At 50.6% G+C, this 24,600-nt stretch overlaps 1 protein-coding gene across 1 annotated transcript in view; it reads right to left on the minus strand.

Moving 5' to 3' along the window:
* Positions 1 to 421: 421 nt before the first annotated feature.
* Positions 422 to 24,600, minus strand: part of HIPK2 (homeodomain interacting protein kinase 2) — a 123,069-nt gene continuing 98,890 nt past the window's right edge. Inside the window, exons 11-14 of the mRNA XM_065884388.1 lie at positions 21,577 to 21,858; positions 7,197 to 7,441; positions 1,969 to 2,102; positions 422 to 883 (exon numbers count right to left, since the gene is read on the minus strand). Coding sequence (XP_065740460.1) covers positions 422 to 883; positions 1,969 to 2,102; positions 7,197 to 7,441; positions 21,577 to 21,858 — 1,123 coding nt within the window. The remainder of the gene's footprint in view (positions 884 to 1,968; positions 2,103 to 7,196; positions 7,442 to 21,576; positions 21,859 to 24,600) is intronic.

Consider the following 24,600-nt stretch of genomic DNA (forward strand, 5'->3'; position numbering starts at 1 on the left):
CTTTGAAAAATTCATAAAGTTCTTCAAACACTGGGCGCCCCCCCCCCCCATTTCTGGAATCTTCCGTGGCTCTCTTCTTCTCCTTTCCAGTCTGGTGCAGAATGGGTTCGTGAGCTGTGGTTTTTTGTTACTGACGTTTTCTTTTTTTTCTTTTTCTTTTTTAAAATAAAAAGCATAGATATCCCCCCCTCCTTAAATCCCTTCCTTTTTAAAATGTTCTCTTCTCCGCTCTCAGTCCTCCTACTTCCTAGTTCAAGTTTCATTTGTGTCCCGTCCCTGCCCCCTGCTCCCCTCCCCTGCCCCGTTTGCATTGTTTCTGTGCGGAACCTTCAGTATAAAAAGCCCAGCTCCCCCCTCGTCCCTCCTCCTCTCCCTCCTACCCTCTGGCCATCCTCCCTCCCCTCCCCTCCCCTTCCAGTGTTTATATGTAAGGGTACTGGTTGACCTTGGCGGGGCTCAGTGGGTATCCAGTGTAGACGGTGGAGGCTGGAGAGGCGCTGATGTAGGTCTGGTGGGCGAACTGGGCTGGATACTGACTCGGGTGGATGGTGGGCGAAGGCAGGACCCGGGGTCCCATGCTCACGGGGACCTGGTGGACGATGCTGGCTGGGTAGGCGGCGTGCTGCACGGTGTGACGCGCCGAGCCTTGGGAGGCCACCAGGTGGGCCACGGTGCCAGTGGAGCCCAGGGCGGCGGGCGCCGTGTAGGTGTAGAGGTGGGGCTGGGCGGGGAGGTGGGCGGCGGCGGCCAGGTGCGGGTGCACGGTGCCGTGGCTGGGGCTGTTGTGTGGGAAGGAGTATGGTGCCTGGGCCATTGTGGGGGTGATGTAGGCCTGCTGCCGTCGGTGGCTCCCCGTGCGATCTGCGGCGATGTGCTGCTGAGCCTGGAGGGGAGAGGCACCAGGAGAGGGCTGCGTCATCAGGGCTGGACACGCGCACGCATGCGCACCACACGGGAGAGGCCGCGAGGGGCGGGGGAGAGGAGGGAGAGGCGGGGAGTGCGGAGGAGAGCAAGGTGGGGAGGAGGGGGCGGGGGCGCGGGGAAGGCGGAGGGAGAGGAGCGGCAGGCGTAACAGAAGACGCCTCCCTCGCGCGCCCGCGAAATGTCAATTAGCCTGGGCTGAGAAGGAAAGCCGTGCCCAGCCATGCTCCGGGCTGGGTGACACTCAGAGCCAGATGCAAAGGGAAAGGGAGCCAGTAGGTCCCCCAAGGGCATCCTGCAGCTGTGAAGTGTCGAAAGGAGCCCCTTTCTCTCTCACCGTGAAGTCTTGCTCCCTAAACTGCAGGCTCTCAGACACTTCGCTGTCTGAGGTCACAGGTACACAGGAAGCAGCCCTCTCTCACCTGGAGAACCCAAGTCATGACACGGACGCGGCCTCGGTTTACAGCCAGGGGCACCGCTTCCGATGAAGGGCTTCTCAACACAAACTCCCCCTTATCTTACCTCTGAGCTTCTAAGGAAACAGGGCCCGCAGTCCACTTTGCAACTCAGACCTGAGTGACCCTCTACACACAGGCTGAGCGCTGCCCGTGGAGACTCTGTCTTGTTTACATTCCCCCTGAATGTCACCCACCTTCTCCGAATCCTCCGGCTCTTTTCCTGGGCTTGAGGTCCCTGTGGGAGGCCTCCTTCACTGTAATGACTCACTAGGCCCAGCATGGTCAGACTATGGGACCCAGACACAGTGTTTTACCCTTTGCTGGGCCGAAATAGCAAGACGTGGGCCAGCCTATTTTTAAGCTCTGGCACCACGTCACTAAGTACTTCGGAGCATCAGACGAGTCATTTTGCTTTGGGCCGGCTCTCTGTGAATCAGGGATTCGCCTCCCCCAAGGTGACCCACAGCAGAACGAGAACACCAGAGGTCACTCGGGGCGCCTCCTGCCGCCACGGGAGGGGCTGAATCTCCGGGAGGTGGGCAAGGGTCCACCCTGGTGCCCCTGACGAGGGGCTGTCGGGCGGGCTTACCTGGCTGAGATTGAGAGGTCGCTGCTGCCGGTAGGCAGTGGCTCCAGATGAGCTCCCTGAAGAGAGACCGCTGGTGGAGGTCACGTTGCTGGAGGACTTGGACTTGTAGGAGGACGAGTGGTGACTGGTGGTGACTGTGTTGGGAGGAGGAAAAGGTCACAGGTCCGTCACAGGCCCTCAGCTGCCCGGAAGACCCTACTCCTTGGGGGACAACAAGTGGTCTTCCAAGAACCCTTTCCCGAGACTGGGTGATCACCATTCAGCAGCATCGCCCCCAGACCCAGTGACGATGCCGACTCTGGGCTGGCACCTGGCCTGCGGCTTGGGAGCAAACCCTGCTGGATTTTAGAACTACTATCTGGTGACACCGAAAAGCATAAGGAGAGTCTAAGAGACAGAAGGAGAGCTCTCTGCAGCTCCTCGTGTCCCAGCCAGGGGTGCAGCAGGGGGCCATCTGCCGAGATGCAGAGACACGCTGACAGATGCAGCAGCGTACAGAAAACCGAGTCTCAAAAGATGCACTACATGTCCCAGGGGGAGAAACAGCCGGAATAAAATGAATAGGGCGAGGAGGTTTATATCAAAGAACCCATTCGCGTCAGTTTCGGTGCTGAGTGGTCTGTGAACACCAGCTCCTGGCAGGGTGGGGCTCGTGTCTCCAGGGGGCACAGGCAGAGGACTGTACGCCCGGGTACAGGATGTGCGGAATCAAGTGCGACCGTTCGCCTGCCTCTCAGTGTCTCTCTTGACGTCAGACGTTTCTGTGCTGAAGCTCTGTCTAGATCAAGAGGAAGTGATCCACAGTGACTGCCAAGAAGCCTTTGGCACAGGGAATCCGGACATCCGCCAAAACCTACGTTGTCCTCCGCAGACTCCCCGACGCTAAAACCACTCACGTTTGAGGGAGCTGCCCAGAGTGGGGAGTTCAAGAGGAGACCCTGGTAGCTGAGGGAGAACCGGCAAGACATACACAGGACCTCAGAGGCAGGTCCGTTTCTTGTGCTGTTCAGCAGAGAATTCAGAAGGTTTCCTGGGGCCGAGCATCGTTGGGAAACACAAAAGCCTAATACGGTATCAGTCAGGTACCCTGGGGTCGCGAGCGTAAAATAGGCAAGTCTGGCAGCTCTTGGGGGTGAAGGATGCTAAGAACGGATGAAGCACACGTAATAAGGATCAGGCCCTTGACGTAACTGGGTTGGATCAATTCTGTTACGAGCCCCAGGGTGATGAGATCAGGGTCAAAGAGGAGCCGCGTGAGGCTGGGGCCGGCAAGAGAGAATGCTGACAATTGTTGAAGGAGAGAAAGCTGAAAAGTGAAGGCAAACCAGAAACCGGGGGACAGGAGACTGGGGGGCACAATGAAGTCAAGGGGAGCCTTCTGCCCCCCGAGGCCACAGTCCCCCTCAAGTAAAGGGAGAGCTGCCTCACTGGGAAGGGGGCAGTGCCCTAACAGAGACCCCAAATCCAACCGTGGTTTGGGGCCCAGCGGCCCTCCCATCCTACCCACCGAAGCGCACCCCAGTCGGGGGTGCCCAGGAATTCGTATCCTTCACAAGCTTCCCAGGAGAGCAGGAGCCAGCCAGGCCTTGGTGGACACAGCTGACCTGCATTGTGGAATCGGGGTCTCGTGCTCAGGCCAAGCTTGGTTAGACTCAAAGGCCCTCCAAAGCCTGGGGGGTGGAGGGCGGGGTTCGGGGGACCCACTGTAGGGTGAGGGATGCAAAGCTGCAAATGCTGCCTATCAGGAGAACGTTGTCTCCGTCGATCAGCCATGGTGCCACCGTGCAGGCATCCAACCCTTCCTGCCCTGCAGCGCATCACCAGCTGTGTCTGCTGCCTGGGCCCAGCTGTGAATGGCACCTCTCTGCTCCTATTTCAACTCTCTGGGCATTTTGCGGTAATTATATTTGAGGGAGAAACTCTGAGTGCGAGGGATCCACAGCGTGAGGCTGCAAGTGAAGAGATTAGAGGGCTTCAGATGAAATGGGTGTGACAGAGCCACGCTACCATCATCGCGGGGACAGGACGTGGGACAGGAACTTGTCAAGTTGCCAGAGCAGGGGACCCCAGAATCAGGGAGGGAGTCCTGAAAGGGACCAAGAGATTAAAATAGTAATTTCCTCCTGCAGAGAAAGTGACCATGGAGTGGAGAAGGCAAGTGCTGAAGGTCAAGTTCCGGAGGCGTATTTTGGAGCTGGGAGGACAGTACAGAGCTCTCTGCTCGAGCCTTGCCTAGCTGCTCTCATAGATCTGCTGCCCGGCAACAGCCCTGGGTTCACGGATGGCCCCTGGTGGCCCTGTCTGTACAAGGCAGGTGGGAGAGTGCTTCAATCCTGGGTGAGCCCTGGAGGGACAGCCGCATGGCCGTGGTGGAGTTAGTTAACCTCTCTGTGCTTCCATTTCCTTATCTGAAAAACTGGGAAAGTAACAGTGTAGGGTCGTTGTGGGGATTACGTGAGTTAACGCACGTAGAACACTTAGTATCCGGCTCATGTTGAGCCCTTAAAGGTGTTAGCTGTGTTAACTATAGTTGATGTCTTTATTAGCGCCCTGTCCCCTGGCCAAAGCGATGCTCAAGGAACAGGTGTCTGCCTCAAGCTGGGACCAGCAAGTTCTGTTTCCTGGGACTGGGAAACTGGGAGCCCGGGGCTCACTGGGTCAGGGTGAAGCAGGGTTCAGAGAGCAGGTGTCGGGCCCCCAGTGGCTCAGACCAAGGAGTTCTGGTTCCTGTCCCGCCTGGGACTTAGTTGTTGAACTTTCTCTCAGCCCTGCACCCTTCCAATAAATTCCTTATTTGCCTTAAGGCACTGCAGAGTTCACTCTGTTGCCTCCCAGAAGAACCTTAACTGACCCAAGAGACTCGAGGAGGCTACGTGAGAAATAGGGATCCTTCCTGAGACCCACAGAGGGGATTAGCAATGACAGAAAATGGACTGTCACAAGCACAGCCTCCGTCCTGACCTGGGGGGGCTCAGGGAAGCCTGGCAGCCCAGCAGAGGTGGCTGAAACGCTTCTCACCTTGGCAGTAAATGGGCCAGTGGGGCCCCAGGAGGCTGAGGAAGGCTGCTTTGCTTGATTTCTCCAAGCCTAGGACGACTGAGCTAACGGAGGATATCAGCGTAGAGAAGGACCACGTTCTGGGGGCAGACAGGCACCAGAATGAAGTTCCTTCCCGCCCCTTGCCTGTCACTAGAAAGACCGTGCAGCGTGTCCTCACAGGGGAACATAAATCTCTCTTTCCATTGGGAAACTATACCATGGGCTTCCCCAGAGACAGTGGCACTAGGTGCCCTAGAACCAGCTGCCTTACTGAGAATAACCTTCCTTTTTTTTTTTTGGTTGAAAACATCCCTGAGAGATTCTCAGCCCTTCAGCTGTAGCAGTCCTTGTGGAAACGCATTGGGGTGAGTGCTCAAAACCGCCAGGGGCGGCCCACAGCCCGACCGCTGATGGTGGAAATGGGCAACGGAGCGTGAAAGGCGTGACCTGTGGGCTCCACAGAGCTGCCTCCCCGCCTCTCGCCGTCGTGGTTCCCCACAGAAAACTGTTGCGTTATGTGGGACAAAGCTGGCCCTCAGTCCCCTGACCTGTCTTAACTAGGGGGTTGGACTAGTCTTAAAATTTCAGTAGCTCTCAATTTTGTCACCTTCCACATTGTGGCGCCAGCACCCGGGCCGACAAAGTTCCGAGCTGAAGACATCGAGCCTGCGGTGATCTGGCCGCTGCCTCGTGCATCCTCCACCGTACTTAAAAGGCCAAGGGAAATTCAGCACCAGCTACCTTTTCCCCCGCCTTTATCAATTCCTAGAGGACCTGCATAAGGTCTATCCTGAGTCCATTCTTATAGACCATCGTCCTGAAGTGTAAAGGGACTGTTACTATTACAGAGTTCCCCTGACATGTCCTGGAACATGGGCATCCTCGATTTACAGCATGCATCGTCTCCTCCTGTAGGTCTACAGTCTCTGATCTGAAATCCCTGGTGTCACTTTTTTTTTTTTTTGTGCCGCACTGCGTGGCTTGTGGGATTTGAGTTCCCCGACCAGAGATCGAACCCGGGCCCTCGGCAGTGAGAGTGCAGAGTCCGAAGCACTGGACCGCCAGGGAATTCCCTGAAATCCCTGGGGTCGGACACTTTTGAAATCAAGAATTTCCGATTTTAGAAGGTCATGTGGTATATATTCAATATATTAGGTTACCCCCAGTGGAGCCCTGTGCACTACCACGTAATTAAAAAAAAGTGATTATTTCTGCTACAGAATACTGGGACATTTCACCAAGGGGCACAAATATGACTCTGACACAAACAGGAGTATGACAAAGGGACTATAAATCGCCTCTGGTTAGTTCAGGTCAGGTTTCACCGACTGATTTACTGTAAACTTAAAAATCTGGTTTTTGGAGCATTTTGGATTTTAGATTACAGATGAAAAGGAATTTTCCTTCTCCTCCTGTTCGGTAAAAGGGCTGGTCTTGAGGTTTTCCACAACACAGTCTTGAGACCTTCACTGTTATTTAAGCAGGAGAGCCCTTCACACCAAGCTGTGTGCACTTAAGGCTGCGATCTTTATAACTGGGGTACGTGCGGGGCTACCTGAGGGCCTGAGGGTGCACGGCAAGCAGAGGTTTGAGGGGTCAATGTCCAGAGTCTCACCTTTCAGATGTATCTTTTCCTAAACAGATGCACCGGCCCTGGGACCCACCGGTTCCCTTACTCGCCTTCTCTCTCATTCACCCTTCTCCCATATTACAAAAGAAAGGCTTCCTTCTCACTCTCTTGGATGTTAAAATGGTGCATTGCCTCCAGGTGTGAGAACCCTAAGGGTTGCCCAAATGGGATAATTCCAGAACAAATGGCTCCTGAAGGACAGTCCCGTGAGAGCAAAGACAAGCCCCTCTCAGTAGGAAACACTGAGGGCTGACCAGGCTTGTTTTCTTTCGCTCAGGCAGCCAACTCTTTGCAAACTCCCTACCCCATCCATCCATCCATCCATGAGATACAGTTGAGAAGTGAGGTGGCCATCCCAGGGAGGACTTTTTCTGACAGATGTGAGGTCAGCTCTGGCCTCCTGGGCTGACAACAGGGAGTCTTCTTGAACAGGATCGTTGGGTGAGGATCTACTACCACCCAGGGCGTAGTAGCTCTCCCGTAACAAGATGGCGAACAGCAGGGAACCAGAAAACCAGCCTCCGGAGAGATGCTCCTGGCCGCCCCGGCCCCAAATTACCTGGCCCCAGGCTGTCACACTCCACCAGCGCCTCGCTGGCCTGGGTTTTCAGGGGCGGCACGATGATGGTCCGGGGGTTCCCGGTGCAGTGCGACTCCAGGTTCCCCTTGGTGTCGAAGGTGGCGGCACTGTGCCCGGAGCGGTGCTGCACGGCGTAGGGGCTGGTGATGCTAGAGGAATCGGAGTAGGGAGAGTCGTGGACCGTGACACAGCTGATGACGTTTTTTCTCTGCTTGGACACAGGGCTGGAGACGGAAGGGGAGAAAGCAGGACTGTGAGAGGCTGGGGAGGGAGACACCAAACAGACGGCGAAGAGCCTCTCTGTGCTCTGGGGCAGGGGCGGGGACAGGCAGAGCCGGAGACGGAGACGGGGTGGGAATGTGACTTCTGCTCTCCAGAACCCTAGCGGGGAGGCACAAGTGTCACCAGTCTGACCAGCGGGGGTGGGGGAATATGTGAGGACGGGAGAAGGGGCTGGAAGGGGGCCCACAGAAGCGTCTGGAAATGGGGGCAAGAGAAACTTCCGGGCAGGCCTGGGCTGTCCCCTGTGCAGCCGGGCTCAGCTGACCTACCGGGGAGGTGCATGCAGCACAGAGCTGTGTGGCGGTGCCCTATGAGCCACCGGAAGGGGACACGAAAGCAAACAGAGAACCCAGCCAGACCCAGGCCACCTGAGGCCCAGGTGTAGGAGAAAAACACCGCCGGGAAGGGAACATAAGCTCGTGAGGCTCGGGACCTGGAAGACCCAGCCAATTTAGGCAGGAGGGAACAGGACATCCAAGAGGAACCGGGACGCAGCGAGAGGGACGGGAGAGAGTGAGGCTCCGAGCACGCTGATCCCATACACAGCAGCGACCCAGGACCTCTGAGTCCCCTTCTCAGGAGAGGCCCGGCCCTCCTGCAGCTCCCCCTCTGCCCGGCCGACGATGGGGTGGGGGACCGACACAGTATCTGGGTGAGGGCAGAGATGCTGAGTCTGTGAGGGCGTGGCTCTGAATCCCTGGTCTTCATCCTATAACTGAGACTTAATACACTGATACCAGGAGGTATCAGGAGGAACTGGCTTTGGATGGCTCTGGGCCAGCACATTTTTTCCAGAGATATTTATGTTTGGTTCCTTTGGGAACCGATTCTGTCTGCCTCCAAGCTAGTGAGAGGCTGGTGCGATGACGAATATGGAATTTGTTGCTTATTGGGAAGGTTTTAAAAATGGATTTTCATCTATTTTTGTATATTGATCGTCTATTTTTAAGAAATATCTATTGCCTAAATAAGACGGTCAGTTTGCAACTACTTTGCTAAGAGAAGAAGCTGGTATTTATAGAGCACCTAATGCAGCCACAACACCCCCTTCCAGGTGTCTTGCCCAAGGTCACACAGTCAGCCACAGGCCACATTCCAAGATCAATCCTACCACCACTAAGGGCGGCAGAGAAATGAGGGAACTCGAGCCCCAGGAAGTGGGAGGACAGCAGGGCTGCTAGCCTACAAAAGGCTGAGGGGCTGGGAGTGAGCCCGGAGGGGGCCTGACGCCCTGCTCCCTGGACCCTGCCCTGCTGACATCTGGGCCAGATAATTCTTCTGGGGCTGCATATTCTGTCCTCCCCGGTTCAGGGTAGAAGGGTCCCTCCCTAACTGTGTCTGTGGATAAGGACACACGCCTGGCAGACAGATGTCTAACTTCAGCACGTGCTGGTGGTGTAGCTGTTCAACCTCGGAGCGATTCAGTCTCCTTATCAGTAAGACGTATATTAACAGTACCTATGTCACAGGCTTGTTTTGAGAAGTGAGAAGATACATGCAAAGTGCTTTGGATGGTGCACTTACCATTTATAGTAAGTATACTGTAAAAACTAGCTTCTAGATGAATGGATAAAGAAGATGTGGTACGTGTATATAATGGAATATTACTCAGCCATAAAAAGAAATGAAATTGGGTCACTTGTAGAGACGTGGATGGACCTAGAATCTGTCATACAGAGTAAAGTAAGTCAGAAAGAGAAAAACAAATATCGTATATTAACACATATATGTGGAATCTAGAAAAATGGTATAGATGAACCTATTTGCAGGGGAGGAATAGAAAGGCAGACGTAGGGAACAGACGTGTGGACACGGCAGGGAGGGGAGGGTGGGATGAACTGGGAGATTAGGTTTGACGTAAATACACTACCATGTGTAAAACAGATCGCTAGTGGGAACCTGCCGTATAGCCCAGGGAGCTCAGCCTGGTGCTCTGTGACGGCCTAGTTGGGTGGGATGGGGGTGGGGTAGGGGCGGGAGGGAGGTCCAAGAGGGAGGGGATGTATGTATGCATGTGGCTGATTCACTTCGCTGTGTGGCAGAAACTAACACAACACTGTAAAGCAACTATATTCCAATTAAAAAAAAAAGCTAGCTTCTACCATGATTATTATTAGTGTTACTTCATTTAAAAACAGGTGAAAACAGGTTTGCAAAAAACATCTCTAGGCAAAATGAATTCTATGAAGGTACATACTTGCTGGAAAAGTTTCTAGTCTAGGAATAAACCAGAGATTGATATGAAAGAAGTTAAAGCTCATCCATTAGGCATCTTAGAGATCTACGCTAGGCGCTACAGGGAATTTCTGTATAAAGAAATATAATACACGTCTCCGCTCTTGGAGGAGATTAACATCTCAGTGGGGGACTGTATAAAAACATGACAAGTTAAACAGTAAAATCCTTAAAATAATCAGTTAAAGAGAAGGGATGTCATAAAGACTTCCACGATGAACTGTCAAAGGAGCTGTGCAGATGATAATTAAGAACTCAAAAGAAGGCGAGGAATGAACTGATTGCATACATTTATAGTAAGAACTACACTTCCTACTTATAACAGTTGAAATGCAAAAAGCCCATATGCTTGTTGCTCAAACATAGTTTGAGGTAAACAGTTACCATATGACCCAGCAATTCTGCTCTAGGTTAAGTACGAAAAGGAACTGAAAGCAGAAACTAACAGATACTTGTATGCTAATGTTCACTGCAGCATTATTCACAATAGCCAAAAGGTGGAAATAACCTCAGTGCCCATCAACGGATCAATGGATAAACAAAATGTGATATAGCCACACAATGGAATATTATTCAGCTATAAAAACGAATAAAGTTCTGATACATACTACAATATGGATGAGCCTTGAAAACATTACACTAAGTTAAATAAGCCAGACACAAAAGGACAGACACTGTGTGATTCCACTTATATGAGGTTTCTAGAATAGGCACATTCATAGAGACAGATGTAGATTAGAGGTTACCAGGGGCTGAGGGAAGAGGAGTTTGGGGAGTTACTGCTTAATGGGTACAGAGTTTCTGTTTGAGGTGAACGAAAAGTTTTGGCAATAGTGGTGATGGCTGCACACACTGTGAATGTATTTAATGTCACTGAATTGTACATTTACAAATGGTTAAAATGGCAAATTTTATTACATATGTAGTACCACAACTTAAAAAATTAATGTAATAGGCCAAAACCCATTTAATTGTACACTTTAAATGGATGAACTGTATGGCATGCAAATTCTATCTCAAGTTTTTAGAAGTCCATATGCTTATTCAGAAACAAGAAAACAGGCTTCCCTGGTGGCGCACTGATTGAGAATCCGCCTGCCAATGCAGGGGACGTGGGTTTGAGCCCTGGGCTGGGAAGATCCCACATGCCGCGGAGCAACTAAGTCCGTGCACCACAACTACTGAGCCTGCGTGCTGCAACTACTGAAGCCCGTGGCTCTAGGGCTCGTGCGCCACAACTACTGAGCCCACGTGCCACAAGTACCGAAGCCCGCGTGCCTAGAGCCCGTGCTCCGCAACAAGAGAAGCCACCGCAATGAGGAGCCTGTGCACCGCAACGAAGAGTAGCCCCCGCTCTCCAGTTAGAGAAAGCCCGCGCGCAGCAACGAAGACCCAACACAGCCAAGAATAGACAAATAAAATAAATTTATATATATATATATATATATATATATATAAAAAAGGAAGCAAATGGTATCATTGGGGAGGGGACGACTGAGATCTGGCAGAAGAACTAGAAAGTGGGGCACCAGGGAAAGGCCCCATGCCTGGAAAGTAGGGACAAGGGACCCAAGGGCAGCAGGAATTGTGGAAAGCTGTGAAACTGGGAGGAACCCTGAGAGGAAGGAGAGCTGCCTTAAAAAGCATAGACACGTCCTGGCTATTGTAAATGGAGCTGCAATGAATGTAGTGAGGTGGATGGACCTAGAGTCTGTCATACAGAGTGAAGTTAAGTCAGAAAGAGAAAAACAAATACCGTATGCTAACGCATATATATGGAATCTAAGAAAAAAAAAAGTCATGAAGAACCTAGGGGCAAGACGGGAATAAAGACACAGAGCTACTAGAGCATGGGCTTGAGGACACGGGGAGGGGGAAGGTTAAGCTGTGACAAAGTGAGAGAGTGGCATGGACATATATACACTACCAAATGTAAGACAGGTAGCTAGTGGGAAGCAGCCACATAGCACAGGGAGATCAGCTCGGTGCTTTGTGACCACCTAGAGGGATGGGATAGGGAGGGTGGGAGGGAGACGCAAGAGGGAGGGGATATGGGGATATATGTATATGTATAACTGATTCACTTTGTTATAAAGCAGAAACTAACACACCATTGTAAAGCAATTATACTCCAATAAAGATGTTAAAAAAAAAAAGCATAGACAGGTGAAACCTGCAACTGCTTTCTGTGGGGGGGGTGGCGGGGCTGGTCTGCGAGCCACGCGGTTAAAGGAACGCCCAGCCCTCCACCTCCACCCCCCCAACCCCCCCACCGGCACCATCACAAAACGCTCCCCGGACCAGGGTCAGCGCCGGAGGCCATGAGCATGCAGCTCCAGGTGTCCTGCCCTTCACTCTCAGCTTCGGTCACAGCCAGTTGTGCCTGGTTAAATGACACACACACACAGTGACGCATCTGGTCACCTCACGAAACGCAGAAATGTTCTGCTGCAGGTGCATGGCCTGTGGGGGGCGGACCCCACGCGAAGAACAGAGGCTGGCTGCTCCCAAGTGTGTCCTGGGAGCTCGTGCTCTAGTCCTGGCGCTGCTGTCCATTTATTGGTGTGACCTCGGGCAGTGGCCTGGATATTGGGGTGACCCTGGATGTCCCTCCAGCTCTAACCTGCTATGACATCCGTTAGGGAGAGTGGCCTTAAAGGAGCCATCGTGATGGTCCCTTGAAGATTTGTTATTAAAGACACTTAAAACAGGATTCGCTTTACTCCTAATTTGGAGAGAAAATAAATCCTTTTAGTAAGTGTACCTTATATGTTGACCCAGGTCCAGACAATTCCTGCTGACTATATATCCTCCTTAGGTTCTGAATAGTTTAGAAAATGAGCAAACTAAACACACACATACACCCACACACACACCACTAAGTTTGGCCAAGCTGCAATAAAATTCAAGTTGGACATATTTGGAACTCTTCAATTTCAGAAATTGTGGAGAAGCTTCAGCTCAATACGAGTACGAATTCTCTGACAACTGGAATTATCTGAACATACAAGGGGCCGCTTAATGAATCGGTGAGCTTACCATCACTGAAGGAAGGCTTTCTGGCAAAAGTCTTGTAACAACTGACAGCTTGGTCTAGATGACCCTCAGAATTGGGGGCCATCTCCCGACGGAAATGCTGAGGAATTCTGCACGTCAGTATCTTGTCTCTACACCAAGAAGTGTGGGAGAAAACCTCTCCGAACTCTTCATGGGTCCCATCCCTTTTTTCTGATCTGGCACTCCCCATGCCCAAGGAGCAGATAGGTACAACACAGTCTAATGCTGATTTACCCACCTCTTTGGATTTACATGTGACAGGTTTGGAAAAGGTGAATTAATTTGATAGCTCTGTTTTTAATCTCTTCTATTGTTAGAAATCTCTGTGCTCTACCTGATGTACTAGGCAGATTAGAGAACAAATGAGAAATCGTTAAACGAGTCAGCTTAAAAAAATGAGCACACGGGCTTCCCTGGTGGCGCAGTGGTTGAGAGTCCGCCTGCCGATGCAGGGGACACGGGTTCGTGCCCCGGTCCGGGAAGATCCCACATGCCGCGGAGCGGCTGGGCCCGTGAGCCACGGCCGCTGAGCCTGCGCTCCACAACGGGAGAGGCCACAACAGTGAGAGGCCCGCGTACCGCAAAAAAAAAAAGAATCCGCCTGCCAATGCAGGGGATAGGGGTTCGGGCCCGGTTCAGGAAGATCCCACATGCCGCAGACCAACTAAGCCCGTGTGCCACAACTACAGAGCTTGCACTCTAGAGCCTGCGAGCCACAACTACTGAGCCCACATGCCACAACTACTGAAGCCCCTGCGCCTAGAGCCTGTGCTCCGCAATAAGAGAAGCCACCACAATGAGAAGGCTGCGCACCGCAAGGAAGAGTAGCCCCTGCTCGCCACAACTAGAGAAAGACCGCGCGCAGCAATGAAGACCCAACGCAGCCAAAAATAAATTAAAAAAAAAAAAAAGCTAATCACTTAGAGACTATAAAAAAAATGAGCACACATTTGACATTAGTACTATGGGTTCTTTTGGCTCCTATGTGTCTATTCTACTGGGCTTCATCCCACTGTAGTGTCTAATTATTATTGATAGCTTATCAATCCCATTATGAATTGGTTAATGGAAGTGAGAAACAGTGATAGAAGAATGAGAGATACTTGCTTAAGTGGTCTCGACAGAACATCACTTCCAAATAAAAACCAAAGCTGCCAGAGCTCATGACTGCCTTGTGCTGTGATGGCAACAGATGATTTTCATCATTTTAAAATGATGAAAAGAAATAAGGAGCTAAGTAAAGAAATCGGCCTCAATGGAGAAAACACTGCGGGAAGATCAGACACAAATCTGTGACCCCCTTCTCTGTAGGACCCTAATTGGAATGTGCTTCTGATTTCCATTTGCCAATCACCATCAATTCCGTCCTCCAAGACCTGAGTCAACACTCATCTCCACCAATGAACTTTCCATGACTTATTTCATGCCTCTGATGCCATAATCAATGCTATATGTGAAAAATACTGCTCTTCTGTTACTATGACATTGATTACTAAACACAGGAAACGTTTATTGAATGCACAACTACTGTTCAAAGTCCCCTGCATGTTTTATCCCCTCTAATCTTCACAGCAAAACTACGAGGTGAAGAATATTACAACTTTCATTTTAAGAACAACCAACTTCAGATGTGGAGAGCTTAGGTCACTTGGTTGTTCAAGGCCACACAGCTGGTTAGGGGCAAGGTCAGGTTGGAACCAAGAGCTAGAATTCTTCTTCTTTTTCTTTTTGTGACTAAGTGTGGTCTTAGTTTATTTATTTAAAAAATTTTTATTTTATTGTGGTAAGAATATGCAACACGAGATCTACCTTCATAAAATTCTAAGTATACAATACAGTAGTGATGACTATAGCTGTGACGCTGTACAGCAGATCTATAGGGCTTATTCATCTCAACTGAAGTGTATGCCTGTTGATCAGTGACTCCTCATTTCCCCTTACCCAGAGTCCCTGGCAACCGAGATTCCACTCTTTGATTCTGTGAAGTTGACTCTTTTAGACAGCTCATGTGAGAGGTTTTTTGCATACTGCACATTTTCTTCTTTTTAAGGCCGAACAGTATTCCACTGTGTGCACACGCTGCGTCTTCTTTATCCATTCATCTGTCCACTCACCTGATGGACACTTAGGTTGTTTCCACATCCTGGCTATTGTGACTAATGCTGCAATCAACATGGGAGTGGCTATCTCCTTGAGGTCCTGATTTCCATTCTTTTGGATAAATACTCAGAAGTGGGACTGCTAGATCATATGGCAGCTCTATTTTTAATTTTTTTGAGGAACTTCCATACTGTTTTCCATAGCGGCTGCACCAATTTGTATTCCCACCAACAGCGCACAAGAGTTCCAGTGTCTCCACATCCTCCTCGTCAACACTCGTTATCGGTTCTTTTCGATAATAGCCATCCCGACAGGTGTGAGGTGATATCTCATCATGGTTTTGGTTTGCATTTCCCTGATCACGAATAACGTGGAGCAGTTTTCATATGGCTGTTGGCCCCGTACATGTCTTCTTTTAAGAAACGTCGGTCCCAGTCCTTAGCCCACCTTTTTTTTTTTTTTTTTTTTTTGGGTACGCGGGCCTCTCACTGTTGTGGCCTCTCCCATTGCGGAGCACAGGCTCCGGATGCGCAGGCTCAGCGGCCATGGCTCAGGGGCCCAGCCGCTCCGCGGCATGTGGGATCTTCCCGGACCGGGGCACGAACCCTTGTCCCCTGCATCGGCCGGCGGACTCTCAACCACTGCGCCACCAGGGAAGCCCCCTTAGCCCACTTTTAAATTAGGTTGTTATTTTTTTCGCTGTTGGGTTGTCCAGAGCCTGCACTCCCTTTTAATTACTAGCTACACAGCCCCCTCCTACCCGCGAGACTGAGAACGTAAGGCAACTGAGACTGTTCCTGCTGCTTCCACCAGGGGCACAGCTGGTGACGGTGGTCTCCTCCAAGGGTGGGCCATGGGGTCGTTCGCATGGACAGCTGTCCCAGCTGATGGAGGTGACAGCTGCCAAGCCGGCCACCTGCACAGGCGTGCGCACAGCTCGCTATGCTGTTCCCATTCCCTCTCCACCCAGCTAGAAATAAATACAAGGCCGACGGCTTTTAACCAGCCCTTCATGTGAAAAGAGGGGCCAGGCGACGATGCCACCAGGCCAGTGTGCTTCTGATGTATCACATGGCTTCCAATTTAAAGTCATTAGTGAGAACCAAAAAAATCTACATTTTAAATTGGGTGCATACATTACGTTCGCGCTACATTATCCACATGTTTATATCTATGTGTATGTCTCTCAACATACACACACACATATCCGTGTCACCATTACAGTCACGTTTTACATGACTACCTTCTGGAGAAATCTGAAACAGGGCCTAGAAGGAGCAAAGGGTGGCCCCAGTCCTCACGCATCACGCACAGCAGCAGGTATTCACTCTCCCTCCACCTCCTGCGCTCCAGCCTGCGAGTCTCTCCGGATCGCGCTGGGTCCATCCGCTGGGCATGGCTCTGCCCTGTGCTTCCCAGCCCGCTCCTGCCCTCCACCCTCTGCCCTGCAGAAGGCAGGGAGGACACCACGAAGTCGCTACATGTCTGTGAAAGCTTTGTAACGTGCGGCAGTGTTAGGACAGGTGGCTGGGGACAGTCCGGTGCAATGTCTCCTCTTCAAAACACAGCGTTTTCATAAAATGCACCCCCTTAACCACTGGGGTGTTTTTTTTTTTTTAAATAGATTTATTTATTTATTTATGGCTGCGTTTGGTCTTCGTTGCTGCGCACAGGCTTTCTCTAGTTGTGGTGAGCGGGGGCTACTCTTCGTTGAGGTGCATGGGCTTCTCACTGCGGTGGCTTCTCTTGTTGCGGAGCACGGGCTCTAGGCGCGTGGGCTTCGGGAGTTGTGGCTCGTGGGCTCTAGAGCGCAGGCTCAGTAGTTGTGGTGCACGGGCTTAGTTGCTCCGCAGCATGTGGGATCTTCCCAGACCAGGGCTCGAACCCGTGTCCCCTGCACTGGCAGGCGAATTCTTAACCACTGAGCCACCAGCGAAGCCCCCCACTGGGGTGTTTTGAACGTAACCCTGTAATAAAGATGCAGTAGAGTTCCCTCGACAAAACATCCTCTGTTCATCTGTGGGGTGTAACTTAACACCGCAAAGCAACGAGCCCTCCAAATGGCACTGTGAGTCGGGTCCTTTGCTTCTTCCCTCGAGCTTGACTCTGATGCCACTCGCACAGCACAATGTCGGCCTAAGTGGGCATGTGCGCTTTCCCACTGGTAAGTGGATGTTAATTTTTCAGGCTGTCTTTTGAGCAGCAGTACATCAGCTCCCTGACTGTGCCTTTTCTATAGTAATTTCTCTATAGATTTTCAATTTAGTGTAAAGAAGAACATTTGGGGTCACATTTCTTTTCGCGTAAACATTTTCAGAGTGATCCCTGTTTAAAATACTTAGTGATCCTGATGAATCAATCTTCTACCGAAGTTCACATTTTCGTCACATTAACTGTAACACACTCCCAACGTGCTGCAGAATATAGCAGTGCCCTGATGACCTAAGTAATGAACCCCGTCCACCAGAAATAGATAATTGAACGAACAGATAAATGAATGAATAATGGAGACTGGGCAAAATGATTTCTAATTGATCAGCTGAAATGAGCCACTCTGGTCACACACTTTGGAAGACTGTATGATGTAGCCTCATGGCCTCTAAAAGACAGTTTCAGCACAAGGCAAGGTTGGCAGAAGGGTCTGAATAGTAAGACGTGCACCCATAAACTTTCTCCAAGGAAAGTTCAAGGCAGAAACGATAGCTTATTCAGCACGTGTGGACAGTCAAATGCTCCTCTGATCAAAGTCATTTAAATATATTTAAAATAGGACTGGTTCTACTTCCTAATCCTGGGGGACCCAGAAAAATACCTGTTTGCTATCTTTAGGCAAATTCTCTAGCCATGACCACAGGGCCCCCTCGTCCAACATCGAGAAAGAGGAGGCTGCTGGGTCTTCCTTGGCCTCCTCACTTTTTCACATCTTCTTAAAGAATGAGAAGAGCTGACTTCTGCCCTGCCTGCTGCTAGAGCCCCAGCACTCTGACCAATCAATGCCTCGCCCCAGTCAGGGCTCAGTGAACGTACCCTGGACTCTCCCACTGCCCTGGCCTGGTGCCCTGCACACAGTGGGTGTGACCATGGGTGTGGGCATGGTGGTGGTCAGAGGAAGCACAGGACACAATTTATAATGTGTTGAATTAATGACTGAAGAGAAATCCATTATTTCTGCCGGTAATTAAGACTGCCATTTCCTCAATGTCACAGAACCTGAATCCTAATTCTGCTACTTAGAACTTTGTCAATCTGGGCGAGTCACTTACCTTTCTTGGGCCTCAGTTTCCTCATCTATCAAATGGGACTACAACTACTGGCCTTGTCTATTCCATCGAATGATGCACAGGAAGTGCAGGTGAGAACACCTGGGGAATGTTTGTTATGACTCCCCTCCTCTCTAACTCACTCGCCCCCAGCCTGCCCCATGCTCTGGAGTCCTCCTTACAAGGAGGACTTGCTGACCATCCACCTAATCTGGCAACGAACAGTGCCACGTACTGGGGGGCAGGAATGATAATTTTGCTTTGGCATTCTTCTGAAAATTCTAGGCAATTATCAGCTGGTCCCAGAGATTTAGTGACAAGCTTAGTCCTAAAAAAGGTGGATTTACTATTATTTGTCTCACGTCGGCTCTAAAAGACGCTGCCATGTGGTCCGTGCTCACCGCCCCTGTGAGCATCACCCCCCCACCCCGCTCTCTGGCTGCTGTGTTGAGGCTGAGTCACGTGATGGGGAGTGATCGGCATTTCAGGCAGAGTCACAGGGCTAGCGCTGGGGGTGAGCTGCAAATAGGGAATGAGGTCAGGGGCACAGAAGATCAGAATCGAGATGCTCACGGCTGGGAGAAATCAGGTTTGGGAACAAGAACGGTCAGGATCTAGGAGCGAAGTCTCCACGGTTCACACTGGAGCACTGACAGGTAGAGAAGCTTCCAGCTGGAGGGCTGCACCTGGGGGCACGTCCTTGTTTTCCCAGGACTGATGCTTTCCCACCAGCTCCTCAGCAGCTCCTCGCAAAGCTGGCCATGCCCACCTAAGGAGAGACCCTCAAATCTCCCTTTCCAATCTGAAGTCCCTTCTTTCCTTGCCTCCCCCTTTCTCTCTGATCAGCGGCCCCACGTGCTCTTGATCCCTTCTGCCCACCTCTGAGGCTCCGCCCACCACCTATCTCGCTGGAATTTGCAGTCTCACCTCCTCTACCCACTGTCCACACCCATCAGGACCTTTGACCTTGAAACGCCTCCTCTCCCCTGCTACTTCCTCAAGCTACTTCCCCTTTGCATCCCCACAGGCCTCTGCTAGCTTCCAGGGGCTGATATTCTGTTTTATGTTATGATGATTTGCAAGCGTCTTACCTAGCTTATTACCCTGCAAACCTCCTGAGGACAGAGGCTGTCCACCTTATTTATGTAGCACCTGTGGTTCCGAGCGTAGTATCTTACCAGTGGGGCCAGTGTTAAAGTTTGCCATAATTCTGATATCTAAGAATGAGTAATCGTATTTCCCTGTTTTTTTTTTTCTCATTACAAAATGCAGTCACATTAACGTGGTCACATTACATGGCGGGTTTGCTATGAATAAAATAGCTACTGGTTTCTGTTTGATCCTCCTCAGACTCAAATACACTTGCCTGTCTTCCTGGGTCCTAAAACATTCTTTAAGGATCATTTGAGCCCTCCAGAAAACACTATCATCCCATTCTGTGCGCCTCCCCTCACACCTGTGGGCAGCCGACACCCGTCTCGATTACGCGCGGGCCTCAGCCTGCAGCTTCCCCCATTTGGCGGAACCTCTCTGGTGTGTTGCGTTCCCCTGGGCAGGCCGTCCCCTGCGCTTTCCACTGTATGAAGCTCTGGTACTCAGCAGCCCACTGTCGCTGTCTGTGGTTGTCGCTTACACACGCACCTGGCAGTCAGCTCCTTCCCTGCCCTCCCCTACGTCTTGACTCATTTGTGGAGTCACCAAGGTCCTCACATGCTGTCAAGTACCCCAGTTCTCTTCTTTCTGGGCCCCGGAGCTGCTGCGGAAGCAGCCTGTGCTTTGGCTCGCTTTGCGCTCACGGCCCCGGCAGCGGCCTGACAGGTGGAGAGATGGCTCTCTCATCCTCCTTCTCCTCAGACCCACTATTCAATTCTCTCTGGAGCACAGAGGTTGAGATTCTGTGTCAATTCAAATGTCAAAATGATATTCCAATCTAGTCAGTTGTCGGATTTTAAAATCACCTTTTTCCAGTTGTGGCAAAGGGCAAAGGTTTCTGGTCCTTCTCGTGCCTGATGCTACAGATGTGTGCACGAGCTGCTCCAGGCCAGGGGCCGGGCCGGAGCCAGCCGGGAGGAGCCTTTCTCTTTGGGAAGGGCAGGCGAGACACGAGGCACTGGGCAGGACGGGGTATTGACTCAACTTGGGACTGTCCTCCAAAAGGAAACTGAGCCCAGTTCTGGAACAGGCAGCCTGGGAATGAAGCACTGAGCCCCATGCCCCCGGCCCCGTGGCCCCTCTAGCGCCTGGCCCAATGCTAGGACCAGAAATGCTCCACGATATGCTTCTCTGAGACACACTGAAGCCTAGGCTGGGCCACTAAAGAGGATACTGGAATGAAAGATACACTAGCCCTATCTTGAGAAGATAAGACACTGAGTTCACTATAAAGATGGGAACGGGATGCCCCATGCAGGAAGAAATAGCTGTAGTGAGAATGTTTGAATCATTCTATCTGCACATCTTGTAATGATTTTAAGTGTAGGAATTTATTATCTAATCAAAAGGGTTTGTGATTATAATCAGAGACATTGTATCCAATCAGGAATTAGTAATTCGGGCCTAACTGTTAAAGTTAAGCTTCACATCAGGTCATGGGATGTGCGCTGACTGGCAGCGTGGGGCAGGCCTCCCTTCCCAGCTCCTGGGTCCCAAAGGGAGGGGCCAGCAGGTTGGGACTGTGGATCTACAAGGTCCCGAGGCCCGGGGGTGCTGAAGGCCAGGGGACCGACCGTTCAGAGGGGCAAGTTCCAGGGGACCATCAGACAGCCCAAGCTCACACCGCACTCCGTTGCAGTCTGGCTGGAAAGTGTAGAGAAGAGGCTCTGGCACTAGGGTGAACAGTCCCGCAAATATAATAAATATTTCTTCCCTCTCCCCAGGAAGCATATAGAGAGTGAAATGAGTTCTTACTGCTTTGGAATAAACAGTAATGCTCTCTGGGTGAAGAGCCAACTGGCAGTTCCATAGATGGGGTTAATCAGACACAGGAAACTTTCTGATTAATTGGACAATTACCTCAAATTCTGAGAGAGCCAAGGCAGTGTTAGAGAAACAGCCTGACCAACTAGGAATAAATTCAATAGCCCGAGGCAGAGATTTTTAGCGCACGAGGCTCGAAATACACTGGCACCGTGTGCCTGATTTTTAGGGCCTCACGTCCCCCAAGTGTAAAGGGCCGGTGACTATTTTTTAAGACCAAAGTGACTCAAAATCATTTCGGCTTTCAACAATTATGGAAAATCTGTTTGACATTCCCTTGAAATCACCTTAGGGCTCCAGGACACGGCAAAGCCAAAATTCAGGGGCCGGGAGAGAGGGGTCATCAGGCTGGACGATGCAAGGTGGTCCAGATCCACCATAACTGTCTCCATGCGAGACGGAAACGCAACTCCGCTCCTTCCTGGAGTCTGAAGGTGGCACAGCCTCACCTGGCGGGGGCATGCTTCTGCTCCTCCTCTTCATCCGTGTCGCTGCTGATGGTGATGACGCTGACCGTGGGGCTGGGGGTGTCAGGAATGACTATCGTCTGCCGCTGCCGCTCCCTGGTGGTGCTGGAGGCCCCGTCGCCCCAGCCGCACGTGACGGAGGAGCTGCAGGCCGGGCTGCTGTGCACCAGGGCGCAGCGCGGAGGCGTGTTCTCCTTGACACGCTTGGACCGCTGCGGGGAGCTGACGGCCTGAGAGGAGGACACCTCACAGGTGGAGACGTTTCTGGAACGACAAAGCCACACACGCTCACGGAGAGGGTCAGACCCGGCAGCTCCTTCCGAGGAGCTCAACTGTCTAGAAACACCAGCTTTGCCAAGTCTCCGTAAAACAGGTAGAGGACCAGGGCACTCAGACCTAATGTGACTGCAGAAGCGGCGGCCTGTGGAGCTCTCTCTTCCAGTTAGCTGCGACACAGACGGGGGCAGCAGCCTGGCCTTCTCTGGGCTCTGGCCTGGCCCCCTGCACCCGCCCCCAGCGGGACAAAGGGAGTAGTCAGGGCTCTCAGGAGAGGGCACAGGGCTGTGACCCATGACTGGGCTGGTCTTGTGGGGGCAGACGTAACGCCCAGGATTTCAGGGGTGTCTGCCCCAATGCGGCCCCCTGTCTTCAGGGTCGAGGCCCAACTCCCTGAGCTCAGTCTGGTCATCCTCGCCAATGTATTTAGCTCTTGTTTGAGAGGTGGAAGAAAGGTATCTGCACAGAAAGCTTCAGTTTCCTTGCTAATGGCTGGTTTACCACTGATTACACGAAAACACGCACTTCCTAAGAGTTCCTGGATCTAAAGGATCTAATGTTAAAGTTTAGCTTTCCCTTCTTCCTCCTTTTATGGACATGACCATAAAAGTATCTGCGTGGGTATAATTTTTCAAAGAACGATTTTTTTGGATTTTGACACATGGGCATCACAGGAACCTTACCAGTCTGTTTCAACTGCAATGAAAAATCAGGAAAAATGCAAGAGGAAAAGGTATCCTTAAAAAGGGACCTTTTAATCTTGATTTTGATCAACTCAAAATTACTTACCAAATCAGCCAATGTAGTTTCTGGTAACTTTGGAGAAAAAAATACCTTACCTTTTCCCCTCCCCATCAACCCTTGCTGACCTTGGTCCTATCTGTACAGTGAGATCAAAGCCAGCCTATGATGAAACTTAAGACTGTGATATGTCCTTAGAGATTCTAGCATCTTCTAGCTAAAGGGATGGCAATAAAGATGAAAATAATTCCATAAAGGCAGATCTATTTAATTTTCTATTTAGTTGATATCAGATATGTTGCTTGTTCCTTTTGGGGGGCTCGTAGTAAGAAGTGTTACTGATAAGATTGTCCCATTCCTTGTACTTACCACAGAACTACGTATTTGTTATTACTAATACGTTACAATTTTGAGATTATGTTTTCACTACTCGAGCAGTTAAAATATGGTCCATTTGGTGTTGTTAAAGAAAAGTATGCCTGATGGCACCACCTGACAGGGGAAAGCCTTCTGGTCTTCCCAACTGTTATGCCTAAGGCACTGGTCTTAAAAAATAGGAAAACACCTAATTTTCACTACAGTGATACTGATCTTGAAATGCACTGGCAATGAGCCTTCCTAAAGGCAGCTGGGTGGTGAGGAGGCAAGAAAGAGGGACTTGCCAGCAGGTCAGAGGCCAAGGGTTCTTCCTGCCCCTACCTGGCCAAGGTGAGCTACAAGGAGGCTAAACCCCACCTCCTGGCCAGACCAGGGTTCTGGTGACCACCTACCAGGGTGAGCATGACAGCACGTGAGGATCGAGACAGTGGCTTCTGTTGCCACCCAATCTAACAAAGACACGGGTGTGCTGTCACAGGGCTGCCACGCAAAAGCATTCTGGAAGCCTGCCACTGATCTGACATGAATTTCCCTAAGTTGTCAGAAACTTCCAAATAAGAATCTTGTTCGGGAAGGATGACAACTTAAGGAAGTCAGCTCTTGGATTAGTTTTCAAGTGAAAAAGAATGAAAAAGGGCGGGCCTAATTTCTGGCACCTTCCTACACAAGGAAGTAGAAAACCAAAATTCACTAGACATTTCCTATACTAGACTTCTCTTGATTAGCCTATTCCAAATGAGCAATTAGGTATCTCCCAGCCAGTGCCACTGGAGAGAGATGCAGGAAAAATTCTGCCCCCACACAATCTTGATTTTCTTGTTTGTTCGTTTGTTTGGAAATCTCTATTTTTTAAAAAAATTAAAAAAAAATTTTTTTGGGAAATCTCTATTTTTTAAAAGTCAGGTCTCTTGAGGTATTTACGTACGGTGGAAGACACCCTTTTGAAATGTCTGATGAGTTCTGACAAATATACAGTCAGGTAACCCCCGTCACGATCCAGATATAGAACTCTGTCATCACCTTGAAAAATTCCCTTATGCTCTTTCCTTGTCAATCCTCTCCTCTCCAACCCTAGTCCCTGGCAGCTCCTGATCTGATCTCTGTCCCTATAGTTTAACCTTTTCCAAAATACCTTATCAATGCAATTAAACAGCACATGGCCTTTGTCAATCTTGATTTTTAAGAGTTCATGGAGATGAAACTGGATTTAAAGGAAATGGGAAAGATTATTGCTCTGCTGGTCAGTGTCTAGGATTAACCAAAGTTACTGCTTATATTTAAGCAAGTAGCTAAATGAGTTAAATTTCTGACCTTAGATTTCAAAGAAAGCACATTTCTGTACTACCTTTTTTTTTTTTTTTTTTTTTGGCTGCACTGGAAGCTGGGTCTTAGTTCCCGGACCAGGGATTGACAGGGCGGCCATGGCAGTGAAAGCACCAAGTCCTAACCACTGGACTGCCAGGGAATTCCCTCTACTACTTTTAAATAAAGTTATTATGGTTTTGAAAATGCAACTTCAGAGGTCAGCCTGAGTGTTTTCTAGAGAAGTGGAGAACCGCTCAAGGCCCAGACACTGAACACTGTGGTCCCAGGCCCCCAACCTTTGGGTGC

The sequence above is a fragment of the Phocoena phocoena genome, chromosome 9 (assembly GCF_963924675.1).
Source record: "Phocoena phocoena chromosome 9, mPhoPho1.1, whole genome shotgun sequence".
Taxonomy (NCBI): domain Eukaryota; kingdom Metazoa; phylum Chordata; class Mammalia; order Artiodactyla; family Phocoenidae; genus Phocoena; species Phocoena phocoena.